The sequence below is a fragment of the Monodon monoceros genome, unplaced genomic scaffold (assembly GCF_005190385.1).
Source record: "Monodon monoceros isolate NGI ecotype Baffin Bay Population unplaced genomic scaffold, NGI_Narwhal_1 Super_Scaffold_21, whole genome shotgun sequence".
NCBI lineage: Eukaryota > Metazoa > Chordata > Mammalia > Artiodactyla > Monodontidae > Monodon > Monodon monoceros.
The window spans coordinates 13,777,789-13,792,281 of record NW_021703778.1 but is presented as its reverse complement, the minus strand read 5'-3'; the positions used below and the strand labels follow the sequence as shown (position 1 = coordinate 13,792,281).

Below are 14,493 nucleotides of genomic sequence, written 5' to 3'. Positions count from 1 at the left end.
TTTTATTCTACAGGTACTAGGTGTACTTTTTCAAAGAATATTTTGAGAATGTGGAATCAGATTTAAAGGATAACATTATTTTAAGATTGAAATTGTACTTTTCTATGAAGTTATTCTATAAATCCCATGAACTTTTTTCTTTTTTTTTTAACATTACCATGTGTTGTTAAAAACTTGCTCGAACTTCAACGATTCTGGCACTTTATAAGTTGTATCCATTCTGAGTTATGAGAATTAGCATAATCAGCCAATCATACACATACATATCGCACAAAGGACAAATATAACTTGCTCACTGCTGTATTTCCTGTATCTAGTAAATGTTCCCTGGCTCACAGTAAATGTTCCATAAATATTTACTGAATGAATAATTAATTGTATCTCTGAACTATTTTGTAATGTCTGTTATTCTTATCACCTAATATTTTTTAGAAATATATTAAATATCATACTTCTGATATATAACATAAGAAAAAGTTCTATATCTGGTACATGAGTTAAAATTAGAATGACCTATTTAGCTCATTATGTTTTTTCTTACAGTTTTCATAACATTTAATATGTTAAATATCAGTTTTAAATAATTTGACTTTTATTTTGTCAACATTTATATGTACATCTTTAATAAAATTTCTTCTTCAGATACTATTATTTATATATAGGCCTGTTCTTAAGAAATAGTGTATTTTCTCTATTTTTCTAAATTTCAAAAATATATTACAAATGATGAACTTTTTTGTTTTGTTTTGGAAACAGTAAGCGTTTACCTACATTTCTTCTATTAAGTGTTACAGGATAGGGTAAAGTACCCATCTTTCTTTACATACAAATTAATTCCATCACAAGAACTAAGCTCCAATGCATTAAAAATAAAATGAATGTATTTTAAAATAATTTATTTCATTAAGGTTCGACTGCAGTGTTTAGCAAGGGAAATTTCACATTAATTTTAACTAAAAATTACTCTTCATTAAGAGTGTGAACCTGATCAGGAATTGGATGTTGAACTGGTATCCCTTGTCAAGGGGTAAAGATAAGATATACAGTAGAGATACACAAAACAATATAGATTTGTTTGAACACGGTTTTAGTTTTAAAAATATTAGTGGTATTTTAAGAACATCATTATTATATGTTTGGAAATTTATTATTACCATACCCTCCAAAAGAAGTTGCATTTTATAAGTATGTAATCTTGTAGTCACCTTTTTAAAATGCACTAATATAACTAAATTCTCATTCTTTGGTCTCTTTAGTGTACATTTTTCCCCTATCTTACACTTCTAGATTTGCATTACTGTAGCCATCTCACTTCGCTTTTAGAATGTTTGAATATATTTGCTGATATATGCTTGCGTTGTAGTATATCTATTATAATTCTTAGATTTCTAGCAATTAATTTGCAATAGAAAAAGCAGCCATGCCACCAATTTTTTTTTTTTTCTTTATGAACACTTGGAATGCTTTTAGAACTTAAACCATTATCTTTTGGTGACTGACTAGGAGAGCTTGGATTCCTTCATCTTTTAGCATTTTATATAACTGCATTTCCCAGATCCCCACATTATATTGCTAATTCCTGATAAACAGTCATTTTGTACCTGTAAGGTATTTATCAAAGTCATGAATTCGCCTTGTAACTATGCTTGTCATTTAAACAATCTATCTATATTCCTATTTCATGCTAAACTTTTTTGGCCTAAAATCAATATTGGACTAAAAAGGATACATAGGGGGTAGGGCAACAGCAGAAGATTTCACAGCTCAGAACTGCTCAATATCCAGCTAATTATTCAGATAGGCCTGATCCATTTTCTATTTGTATGTGAGTGAGCTCCCATCTTTCTGCCACTTAAGTGGCCTTAATAAAAAATTGACAAATTTTCAAGAGTAAATTTGGAGTACAGAGCCAGATCAGAGAAATCCTCAATTGAAAGGACTCCACTGTCACATGGTGTTAGAGATCATTTGGTGCCTGACTAGAACTTGGGTTCCCTCAAACTGCGATTTCCTGATCCTCACATTATATTGCTAATTCCTGATTAACAACCATTTGTACTCCTACACAGCAAGTTGCGGGTAGCATAGGTGTTCCCTCTTCGAATACAACCCAACTTAGGCTTTTGACCCTGTCTGTGATGCACTTTCAGTTGTCACTGGGCCCAGTGTGGTGTGTAAACGGGCAGCCGACTTGGTGGCACTTCCACTGGGTGAACTTTGGGTAGAGTCCAGGATGTGAACTTAATGGGTGGAAAGGCTTCGGCACTACAGTGAAGTTCGCGCGGCCAACTGCAGGAAGCCATGCTTCATTGCACCCTTCATGGAAGTTGGCCGACTTGCCCAACCCTTGTTACCCACGGGCCAGTTCTTGAGGAAAAGGCCTGCAGGTAGGTTCTCAGATGCCCGCTGGGAGTCCCCTCCAGCTACTCAGACAAAACTCGTCCTCCCTACCGGTCTTCGGAATCCTCCCTTCCCGAGGCCTCTTCGCGACGTGCACACGCCGCCCGCGCGGCCGGCACTGCAGAAGACGGCCCCAACGTCCCCGCCCCCGCGTGCGCGCCCCCGCGCCCTCCAGTTGGCTTGTTTCGGCCTCGGCGCGCCACGGGCTCCCCTCGCCCCCTCCACCCCAGCACACCTCGGCGGCTGCGAGCGGCGCGGGGGAGGGGAAGGGGCCGGGAGGCAGGCCCGGGCTGCGGGCCGGACGCGGCGGCGCGCACGCAGGCCTCGCCTCTCCCGGGCCTTTTCCCTCACGCCGGTCGCCGGGCGGGCGCGCACGCCGAGTGACGCTCGGAGGAGGAAGCGCAACCCCCTTCCCCTCCCTCGCTGCCCCTGGCCCAGCGGGAGCCCCCCCAGTGCGCCTGTGCGGAGGCCTACTTGATTATGTGTGCCCTCTCCGGGCTCCAGCGTTAGCCGCCGGGTGGAGGTGGGGAGGGAAGAAGACGAGGAGGAGGAGGCGGAGGAGGCGGTGGAGGGGAGGTGGGGGGAGTCAGCAAGGACATGGCTCCTGACTCCTGTGCGGAACGTGAGTGACTGAGCGGCAAAGCCCGAGTGAGCGAGCGGCCGAGCGGCGGGCGGGGGCCGGGGCGCCGGGAAGGGAGCGGGGGCGCGGGGGACTGGGCGGGGGGAAGCACTCATTGGCTTGCATGTGTTTTTTAATGGTCCCCCCCAACTCCCTCTTAGATGGTCTCTAGCGACCGGCCCGTGTCACTGGAGGACGAGGTCTCCCATAGTATGAAGGAGATGATTGGAGGCTGTTGCGTTTGCTCAGACGAGAGAGGCTGGGCCGAGAACCCGCTGGTTTATTGCGACGGGCACGGCTGCAGCGTCGCGGTGCATCAAGGTAAACACCCAACCGCCCGCCGGGCCGAACCCGGCCTCTCCCAACCGTCACCGCTTCCCCCACCTTGGCAGCAACTGCCAGTTCCCCTCCCGCCCCTCCCCCCGCCCCGCCCCCGCCCCGCCCCGTTCTGCGGCCGGGGATTGACTCGGAGGGTCGGCGGCGGGGCGGAAGGGGTGTGGGCTGCGCATGTGGGAGAAAGTGTGTGTGGCCTGGACTGTCATGTGATGCTGCGTTCACTCTCTCAAGTGTCATTCGGCCGCCGCCTGCGCCCGGAGCCGCGGGTCTGCGGACTCTCGGAGGCGGGCGTCGGCGGCGAGGGGGTGTCGGGGCCCGGGCGCGCGTCCCTCGGCCGTGGCCCCGCGGCTGTGGGTTCGGGTTGGGGAGTGGGGAGCCCCCTCCCCCTCCCCCTCCCGCCGCGCCGCTTGCCGCAGTGTCTGGAGACTTCCTGTACCATGGAGTCGGGCTCGGGAGCGCGGCGCGCGGCGCCGGGGCGGATCCGGAGCTCGGGGGTCTGCCCTGCCGCTTTAGATTTGGGGGGGGAGGGCGCCGGCTGCCGCACCCCAAGCTTTCTGGCCGAGACCTTGCTGCCGCTCCTGCGGACTGGAGCTTTCCCGCGGAGAAGAGGCGGAAGGCCGTCGCCGCAGTCGCGCCGCCGCGGGCGCGGCTGGGCTGAGCTGCTCGGGGTGGTGGATGAGGCTGTTGAGTGGCCTCATCGGGCCCCTTCCTCAGCTTCAGTGACTGGACAGAAGAGGAGGTGGTGGCGCCGCCAGTGACGTGGGGAGCATCTTAGTTTGTGTCTGGGTGTTTCTATTAGGTGAGTTTTGGGGTTATACAGAAAAGCCGAGGACACTAGTTAAGGTAGTTTTCTGGCCGTTTGAAGGTTCTGACTTTTTCCATTTCATGTGGTAAGGAATTGAGGCTGAAAATTTGGGGGCCGAAAGACAGGTCACTTTTTTTGGTGGCTCTTGTACTCCCCTTGTTGTGCACCAACCCGCCCCCCCTTCCCGTTTCTAAAGCTGGCGTTGAGTGAGGCAGAGGTTCAGTAGTGTATCGGGCTCTACTAAACGAGAGAAAGCCTGAGCGTAAGGGACTAAACTGTATTCTTTATAGAACGGAATCTCAGAACTGGGAAGGGGGACTTAGGAGATAGTGAGTAACCGAACCTGAGCATGCATGTATCCCCAGTTCTTTTAAAGAAGGGCAGAGTTGCACACCTTACTCTTCTAAGGAGTGAAAACCATGTGTATTCAAACTAGGTACTGATTGATTGTAAGGTCTCAGAACTGGTATAGTGTATTTCCGTTATAGTGTTCATTGGCACTTGTAGAGAGGTATTATGAATTGGATGATAAATGATGCTAAGTAGTCTCATCTCCCAATTTAGAAAGTGTTCATTTAAGTGTTAAAATTTCTTTTCTAGAAGTATTTCTGAATTAAAATATAAGTTTTTGGGCTGTGATGCTGTATTTCTTGGCTGATAGAATATTTTTACTCTGATACATTTTAAAAGGGATTAGAAGTTTAGCTTTTGGAGTTTTAAAAATTTGTGTTGATTTTATATTCTTTAAGTACTTTCCGATATTTGATATATTTTCAAGTTACCTCTGAGCAGGCTCATTCAAGAGAATGTCAGTTGGATATTAGTGTTTTAAGGTTTTTGGAAAATGTTAAATTTTGAGTTAGGTAAATGTTAATATAAAAACAGTTTTGTACGCAACTAGACTGTGATTTGGATGTGTAATATACAGATCACTTGTTGGAACATTATATGTTAGAAATAAACGTGTAGTTTACTTTTTTTTTCTGACGGGTTTATTGAGATGTAACTCACATACCATACAATTAACCCACTTAAAGTATACAATTCACTGGTTTTTAGTATATTCTCGGTTTCGGATTTGTTACTACAGTCAATTTTAGAACATTTTCATCACCCTAATAAGAAACCTTGAACCTGTTAACAGTTATTCCCCATTTCTTCCTAACTCCCCCAGTCCTAGACAACCAGTAATGTACCTTCTGTCTCTATAGACAGATAGACAAATGTCTATTCTGGACATTTCATTTAAATAGAAGCATTTTACTTTTAACATTACATTTCATTTTCTTTCCTGCAATGTCTTGTTTGTTTTGAAAGGTGATTTGGAAATAATTTTCACTTTCGTGTATCTAAAATGCTTGCTATTTAAACTTCAGGATATAGGAATGAATTAATTAATTTGAGTTATTCTGTGTAAAGAAAAGTGTTAAATTTTATCTAATATTTTTTCTGTTATAAGAATAAAATTTGTGATGTTTATACTTTTTAATAGAAATAGAAAAAGATTATTTTTCTAGTATTTAGTTAAAATGTCATAATTTTAACTAGGTGATAAATTATAAACATAAATATATCATGTTTAAGTTCTTTACAAAGCAGGTGGTTTATGTGAATAGTTTCAGAGGTAATTACTTTAATAGGGCTTTGAAAGGGTATTTGATTTTACATAATTATTCAAATCTTAACTTACTTTAAAACATTTATTTCCCAACAGCTTGCTATGGCATTGTTCAAGTACCCACTGGACCATGGTTTTGCAGGAAATGTGAATCTCAGGAGAGAGCAGCCAGAGTGGTAAGGACTGTTTATCAAAAACATTAAAATACTTCAGTGAGTAGCTTAGGATGCTACACACTCATGTTTCAGTTTGAAGGGTTTTCAGTCTTTGGTTCAAATATTGAATTTGGCCCAAGTATTAACTTACAGTTTTAAACTGGTTTTATAAGATCTGAAAAACAAATTGAATCACATAAGTATATACTGATGGATACTTAGAACAGGTAAAATATAAAGTTGTATTTGGGCTTTCTTAGCCGTGCCTACTGGTTTGAGGGTTAAATTGGCTAATCATAGTTGGAATATAATGGCAGTAGGACATAAGTAAGTTATATTGAGATAATTTTGCTAGGTTCTGTTTACTGAGTTAAAAAAAAGTGTTTAATGATTCATATTTCTTTTTACTATATCTATACATGTACAGTTTAACTTTGCTCAGTATTTTCAGACATTCAGTCCCTTTGGCAAAGCAACATAAAAATCTTCCTTTTTTTTGATTTGGCTGGCTAACCTTCTTTCTGAACACTTCTGTAAACCTTCTGTAAGAATGAGGGAGGAATGTTTATTCTTTGTGGCCAAAATCATTTTTCCAGTTGAACTTCTGGAAATAGGGAGAAAAAGATTTAATCTTCATTAATCACATGGAAGTATTACCATTTGCAGTGTGATAGTTTCTTCCTTTTGTTGTTGACTAGAGTATGTGACAGAAGGTAGAAAACAAATATTTCAACTTCTTTACCGACATGGATAGTATGAACAGAAGCCTTTTTGTCTGGGCAATTTTTGATCAGAAATAATGGCTGAGTAGCTTATATAGGATTGTGAAACTCAGAGCAATATTCTGTTGATGTGTTTTCTTTGTGTGTGGGAATGCACTGTACCAGAGTTTCAGCTATTCTAGCGTTAACAGAAATGGGAACTGGCAAGTGGAGGATGAAATTAATAATGAAAGTTTTAGGACTTAAAGTATGTATAGGTTTACTCTTTTTTCCTTTTTGTAGCATGTTATGGTTTGGGGTTGATGGGTCACCAAGCAAAGGAAGTTATGCTTTAATTTGTTAGTAAACACTGACAGTAAGGTGAGGCTCTTCCAGAGGATGTCACAGTAGATACATGGCCAGAGAAAGATTAGAAAATAGGAAAGTGGGTATCAAGAGAGGGAGGATAAAGAGGTGAATGGGGAGTGGTAAAATGGCAGCATTATTTGCCTCAAATGCCACTTGTTGCCTGTTTCTATTTCTTTTTCCTCTCTGAGGTCACGGTCAGGATATTTAGGTGAATAAAGTATTTATCGTAAAAGGTATATAAAGGTATATTGGAGGACCCATTTTATTTTAGCTTTATTTGGTAGGATGGTGGGGGTCGTTAATGAAAGAAGAGGCACAGAGTCTTCTAAATTCCTGTAGTGTACAGTTATACAAGGTAGGATTGTTTGTAAAAAACAAAAACTCATTCCAAGCTTAAATAAGTAAAGAAAGGGCATTTTGTTATAAGGATATAGTAGCCAAGAAACCTAACCTGAAAATGTACCCATGAATTAGAATGGGAATGGAATTAGTTTTAATATTATTTCTGCTTTTCTCTGTGTGTCTGCTTCATTCTTTTCTGCAGATTTTCTCTGCTACTTACTCCAAAAATCAATAGTTAACTTTTTTGATTGTTTACCATTTGTCAGATACTGTGCTGAATGTTCTATACCAATTATTTTCTTTACCTATAAAATATATGAGGTAGATATTCTGTTACTTTCATTTCATAGATAAAGATATCGTACTTTTAAGAGAAATACATATCTAGTTGGAGTCTGGGCTGTGATGAAGCTCTCAACCAAGGTGTTGTATATTGCCTCCTGTGGTGAAAGATGGCCATACTTCAGCTCTTAATATTTTCTGTCTCCTGTCTCAAGAGGCTAAATTGCAGTGTGAATCTCATGTTCCTTTTGGGGGAAAAAAAACTGTCTTGGCTTGTCTAGTTCTGGACCAGTTAGCTAGCCATGGCTAGACAATAGGGTTGAGTTGCTCAGACACAGGGAGATCTCTGTGGGGTTGGGATAGCTCACTTTTCAGAAGAGGGGGAATTATAAACTAGTGGTACCTTGACAGATACTGAGGAGTAAAAATCCAGAACAAATAAAAGTATTTTTAGACAAGAAGTTTGGTTGTATATAGAATGGCTTTGAAAGGGGAGGTTAGAAACTGAAAGTCTTAGGATGCTGTTACTATAAAAATGTGAGAGTAGAAAGGGAGGGAGTAGAAAGAGAGGGAGCATTTTGAAGGAGGAAATGACAGAAATGGATGTGGGGTGAAGGAAAGGGAATAATCAGAGATGATTCTGAGATGTCAAGGTTGAGCACTCTGGAATGGTGATACCATTAACAGTAACAAAGGAAGGAGAGCAAATTTGAAGAGTAAGGAAAGTTGTTTTGGGCATGTTGGTTTTGATGCCGCTAGGATTTTTCATTGGAAATTTAGGGTTAAAGTAATGAGGACAAGTTAGAGTTGGAGCTGCATAGAAGGAAGATTGGGAAACAAGTGACATTTTTTGTTAGAGAAAAGAAGAGTGAAGATAGAACTACGGTGAATGTTCACATTTGGGAGAGTAAGAACGAGTTTCCAAGGATGGATAATGAACTGTCAGGAAAGGAGAACCTGCAGGGTCCAGTAGCAACAAAGACAGTTTTTTTTTTTTTTTAATATTAACATTCTATACCCATTTTATTTTTTATTTTATTTTTATTTTTATTTTTTTTTGCGGTACGTGGGCCTCTCACTGTTGTGGCCTCTCCCGTTGCGGAGCACAGGCTCCGGACGCGCAGGCTCAGCGGCCATGGCTCACGGGCCCAGCCGCTCCGCGGCATGTGGGATCTTCCTGGACCGGGGCACGAACCCGCGTCCCCCGCATCGGCAGGCGGCCTCTCAACCACTGTGACACCAGGGAAGACCCCCATTTTATTTTTAATTTGTTTTTTAAATTAATTTACTTTTGACTGTGTTGGGTCTTCGTTGCTGCGTGCGGGCTTTCTCTAGTTGTGGCGAGCAGGGGCTACTCTTTGTTGTGGTGCGCGGACTTCTCATTCTGGTGGCTTTTCTTGTTGCGGAGCACGGGCTCCAGGTGCGCGGGCTTCAGTAGTCATGGCGCGCAGGCTGTAGAGCGCAGGCTCAGTAGTTGTACACGGGCTTAGTTGCTCCGTGGCACGTGGGATCTTCCCGGACCAGGGCTCGAACCTGTGTTGCCTGCATTGGCAGGTGGATTCTTAGCTGCTGCGCCACCAGGGAGGTCCACAATTATTTTTTTTAAGAAAGAGTTTTTGATAGTGACATTGCTGCCAAGGATGTTGAAGGACTAAGATAAGTACTTGAGACAGCAATTGTGGTTCTCTGGTTTGGGCAGAACCCTTATGATAGGGCATCGAAAAGAGTAAGGATTGCAGGGTTAGATTGAATGTTGAAAATAAGGAAAGAGGAAAATAAAAATAGATGGGGAATTGAGGGAAAGTTTGGTTGGTTTTTAAGGGAAGCTCTTTGTTAGGCATTCATTGTTCAGAAAAAACACTCGAATTGCTTTATTCACCTCAAGTGAATAAGAATTTTTTTTAAAAATTAATTTATTTTTGGCTGCGTTGGGTCTTGGTTTCTGTGCGCAGGCTTTCTCTAGTTGCAGCGGGGGGGGCTACTGTTCGTTGTGGTGCAAAGGCTTCTCATTGGGTGGCTTCTCTTGTTGCAGAGCACGGGCTCTAGGGTGCGCAGGCTTCAGTAGTTGTGGCGCGTGGGCTCTAGAGCACAGGCTTAGTAGTTGTGGCACACGGGCTTAGTTGCTCCATGGCATGTGGGATCTTCCCGGACCAGGGATCGAACCCGTGTCCCCTGCATTGGCAGGTGGATTCCCAACCACTGTGCCACCAGGGAAGCCCAAGAATTTTTATTGAAATATTTTCATTAGACTTCATTGTTTACTAACTGCTGTCACAGTGTTTAGAGGTTTTTTTTTTAAATAAATTTATTTATTTTATTTTTGTCTGCATTGCGTCTTCGTTGCTGAGTGTGGGCTTTCCCCTAGTTGCGGTGAGCGGGGGCTACTCTTCCTTGTGGTCCGTAGGCTTCTCATTGCGGTGGCTTCTCTTGTTGCGGAGCACGGGCTCTAGGCATGCGGGCTGCAGTAGTTGTGGCTCGTGGGCTCTAGAGCACAGGCTCAGTAGTTGTGGTGCACGGGCTTAGTTGCTCTGCGGCATGTGGGATCTTCCTGGACCAGGGCTCGAACCCTTGTCCCCTGCATTGGCTGACGGATTCTTAACCACTGCACCACCAGGTCAGTCCCGAGGTTAGAGGTTAAAACACTCATTGATGACTGTTTTCTTTTTTTCCTTTAATAAATTTATTTATTTATTTTTGGCTGCATTGGGTCTTTGTTGCTGTGCATGGATTTTCTCTAGTTGCGGCAAGAGGGGCTACTCTTTGTTGCGATGCACAGGCTTCTTATTGCGGGGGCTTCTCTTGTTGGGGAGCGTGGATTCTAGGCACGCAGGCTTCAGTAGTTGTGGTGCGCGGGCTCTGTAGTTGTGGCTCGCTGGCTCTAGAGCGCCGACTCAGTAGTTGTGGCGCATGGGCTTAGTTGTTCCGTGGCATGTGGGATCTTCCTGGGTCAGGGATCAAACCCATGTCCCCTGCATTGGCAGGTGGATTCTTAACCACTGTGCCACCAGGGAAGTTCTGATGACTGTTTTTGTATTTAATGTGTATGTGTTCTTTTTTTTTTAAATTAACATTTTAAAAAAGTAAATTTATTTTATTTTTGGCTGTGATGGGTCTTCATTGCTGCGCATGGGCTTTCTCTAGTTGCGGGGGGGGGGGCTACTCTTCATTGCGTCACGTGGGCGTCTCATTGCAGTGGATTCTCTTGTTACAGAGCACGGGCTCTAGGCACGCAGGCTTCAGTAGTTGTGGCACATGGGTGTAGTTGCTCCACGGCATGTGGGATCTTCCTGGATTAGGGATCAAACCCATGTCTCCTGCATTGGCAGGTGGATTCTTAACCACTGTGATACCAGGGAAATTCTGATGACTGTTTTTGTGTTTACTGTTCGTAACTACCACAGGCTGAAGAGATTTATTAGAAATTTTACCTACTTATACAATTTTAATGAGATACAGAGAGAGGATATTTTATTTTATTTTATTTTATTTATTTATTTTTGCGGTACGTGGGCCTCTCACTGTTGCGGCCTCTCCCGCTGCAGATCACAGGCTCCGGACGCGCAGGCTCAGCGGCCATGGCTCATGGGCCTAGCCGCTCCGCGGCATGTGGGATATTCCCGGACCGGGGCACGAACCCATGTCCCCTGCATCGGCAGGCGGACTCTCAACCACTGCGCCACCAGGGAAGCCCGAGAGAGGATATTTTAGATATTTAATTATTCTGCTTGGAAAATGTGTTGATAGTGCATTGTGTAATAAATAAAATGGCCAAAAGCTCATTAAGTATTTGCATTGTTTAGGTCTTGCTCTTCTTGCTCTAAGTGAAAGATGATTCCTTTCCTCCAGGAGGTGAGCTGTAACTTTCTTCTATTGCTCTGCCTATCTTTATTTCAGTTCTTCCTGGCTTTTTACATTGTTAGGGAGGAACCACTGGATGGACTCAAAACCAGGGCTTTAGGGATTGATCTAGGGATGCACTATTTTATTTTTAAATTTTTTTCTTATTGAGATACATAATGCAAATAAATTACTATAAATCTGTAAAACCATATGAAATATACTTAATCACAGTAAGTGTATATTTAGATTTAATTCTACAAATTAAAATTATATTAATACGCATTTGATTATCACGAGTAGTTCTGAGCAGTATAAAACATAAAATGACCATCTGTGTGTTCCCTACCCAGAATGAACAAATGTCCATTCTTCATATTTGCTTCAAATCTTCCCTTCTGCTTAAAAAGAACAATAAATTAAAAAATTAAGTTGAAGTACTATTTGTATTCTCCCCAGTTTGGGTCAGCCATTACCCTTTTAATGTCTGTGGGGCCAGTCTCTCTATATGTTTTTCTTGCCAGTTTTATTGAGCTGTAATTGATATGTAACACCAGAATGTTTAAGGTGTACAACGTAATGATTTGATATATGTATGTATTGCAAAATGATTACCACAGAGGGTTTAGTTAACATCCATCACCTCACCTAGTTGCAAATTGTTTTTTCTTTTGATGAGAACTTTTAAGATTTATTCTTAGCAGCTTTCAAATACACAATACAGTGTTGTTAACTACAGTCACCATGCTGTACATTACATCCCCAGAGCTCACTTATCTTATAACTGGAAGTTTGTGCCTTTTGACCACGTTCACCCATTTCCCCCAGCCCACTACCCACTGCATCTGGCAACCACCAATCTGTTCTCTGTTTCTGAGTTTGGTTTTTTTAGGTTCCATATATAAGTGAGATCATATAGTATTTGTTTTCTCTGTCTGACTTGTTTCATTTCGCATAATGCCTTCAGGGTCCATCTATGTTGTCACAGATGGCAGAATTTCCTTGTTTTTAAGACTGAGTGATAGTCTGTTGTATATATATACCACCATCTATGTTTTACTCCTTGTTACTACACGCATATATCCATACACACCACCAACTAGTGTATTATTTTACAGGAATGGTAAATTCTATATGTGTTCTGTGATTTGTGACATAGCTACTTGTGACATCACTACACTGATATATATTGATCTAGTTCGTTCTTTTTATCTGCTTTTTAGTATTCTGTCACAGAATGTACTGTAATTTATTTAATTCCTTTATTGATTGTCATTTAGGTTTCCAGCTTTTCATAACCACAAATAGTGCTGCAGTGAACATCCTTGTAAATATAGTGAAGCTTGGTTTTTTAAAAAAATGTAGTCTAAGAATCTGTATTAACATGCACTACAGATTATTTGTTTACATTTACAGTAATGACTGATACATTTGGGCTTCTTAAATTTTTATTTTGTGTTATCTATTTTGTGTTATCTATTTTTGTGTTATCTATTTACCATGCTTATTTTTTTTCCTCTTTTTTTTCTTCAGTTGGAGTGATTATTCTTTATTCTTCTTTTAAAAAATCTGGTCTGATTTGGAGGTTATATGTTCCATTTCTTTTCTTTTAGTGATTGCCCTTAATATTTTAATGTGCATACTTTATATTTTTTCTGTGAGTCTAAGATTAATCTTTTTCTTAAAAAATTAATTAATTAATTTTGGCTGCACTGGGTCTTTGTTTCTGTGCACGGGGCTTTCTTTAGTTGCGGTGAGCGGGGGCTGCTCTTCGTTGCGTTGCGTGGGCTTCTCGTTGCAGTGACTTCTCTTTTTGCGTGCAGAGCACAGGCTCTAGGTGCACGGGCTTCAGTAGTTGTTGCATGCGGGGTCAGTAGTTGTGGCGCACGGGCTTAGTTGCTCCGAGGCACATGAGATCTTCTCGGGCCAGGGCTCGAACCTGTGTCCCCTGCATTGGCAGGTGGATTCTTAACCACTGTGCCACCAGGGAAGCCCTAAGATTAATCTTTGTACTCCTTTTGAACAAAACCAAGGACCTTAGGACACCTTATGTTCACTCTCTTTACCTTGCAAAATCAGTTTTATTGTTGTTTACATTTTAATTCTACCTTATTTTTTTTTTAAAGAATCAGTTTTATTTAGTTATTTATTTTTGGTTGCTTTGGGTCTTTGTTGTTACACGTGGGTTTTCTGTAGTTGTGGCGAGCGGGGGCTACTCTTCGTTGCGATGCATGGGCCTCTCATTGTGGTGGCTTCTTGTTGCAGAGCATGGGTTCTAGGAGCACGGATTTCAGTAGTTGTGGCACGTGGGCTCAGTAGTTGTGGCTCATGGCCTCTAGAGTGCAGTCTCAGTAGTTATGGTGCACAAGCTTAGTTGCTCCATGGCATGTGGGATCTTCCCAGACCAGGGATCGAATGCATGTCCCCTGCATTGGCAGGTGTATTTTTAACCACTGCGCCACCAGGGAAGTCCCTATTGTAGTCTTAAGGAGTATATTTATTTACTTATTTGAATATTTAAAACATAACTTATTTTGGCCTCTTGCCTCCTGAGACGGCCCACGCTCTGTCTATGGAGTGGGTTTCTGCCTGAATAAACCTTCTTTCACTTAAAAAAAAAAAAACTTTACTAAGAAAGAAATATTTATTATTTATTTATTTTCACTGTGCCAAGTCTTAGTTGTGGCATGCGGGCTTCTTAGTCGTGGCCAAAACATACTTTTTATAAAAATAAATAAATTTATTTATTTATTTATGGCTGCGTTGGGTCTTCATTGCTGCGCGTGGACTCCCTCTAGTTGAGGCGAGTGGGGGCTTCTCTTTGCTGTGGTGCACGTGCTTCTCATTGCAGTGGCTTCTCTTGTTGCAGAGCATGGGCTCTAGGCATATGGGCTTCAGTAGTTGCGGCACGTGGGCTCAGTAGTTGTGGCTCGTGGGCTCCAGAGTGCAGGCTTAGTAGTTGTGGCGTCTGGGCTTAGTTCATCTGCGGCATGTGCGATCTTCCTGGACTAGGGCTCGAACCCGTGTCC

The 14,493-nt window shown here is 42.3% G+C and overlaps 1 protein-coding gene across 9 annotated transcripts in view; it reads left to right on the top strand.

Moving 5' to 3' along the window:
* Positions 1-2,701: 2,701 nt before the first annotated feature.
* The window catches only part of MLLT10 (MLLT10 histone lysine methyltransferase DOT1L cofactor), a 245,652-nt gene continuing 233,860 nt past the window's right edge, over positions 2,702-14,493 (top strand). For 6 of the 9 annotated variants that reach the window (XR_003796058.1, XR_003796057.1, XM_029239223.1 and 3 more), the window contains exons 1-3: positions 2,702-3,048; positions 3,181-3,340; positions 5,875-5,954. Coding sequence is in view for 6 of the 9 variants with exons in the window: in XM_029239223.1 (XP_029095056.1) it covers positions 3,181-3,340; positions 5,875-5,954 (240 nt within the window). In the remaining 3 variants the exon portion in view is untranslated. Of the gene's footprint in view, positions 3,049-3,180; positions 3,341-3,658; positions 4,155-5,874; positions 5,955-14,493 lie in introns of those variants that run through there. The other 3 variants (XM_029239224.1, XM_029239231.1, XM_029239229.1) reach the window with 2 other exon arrangements.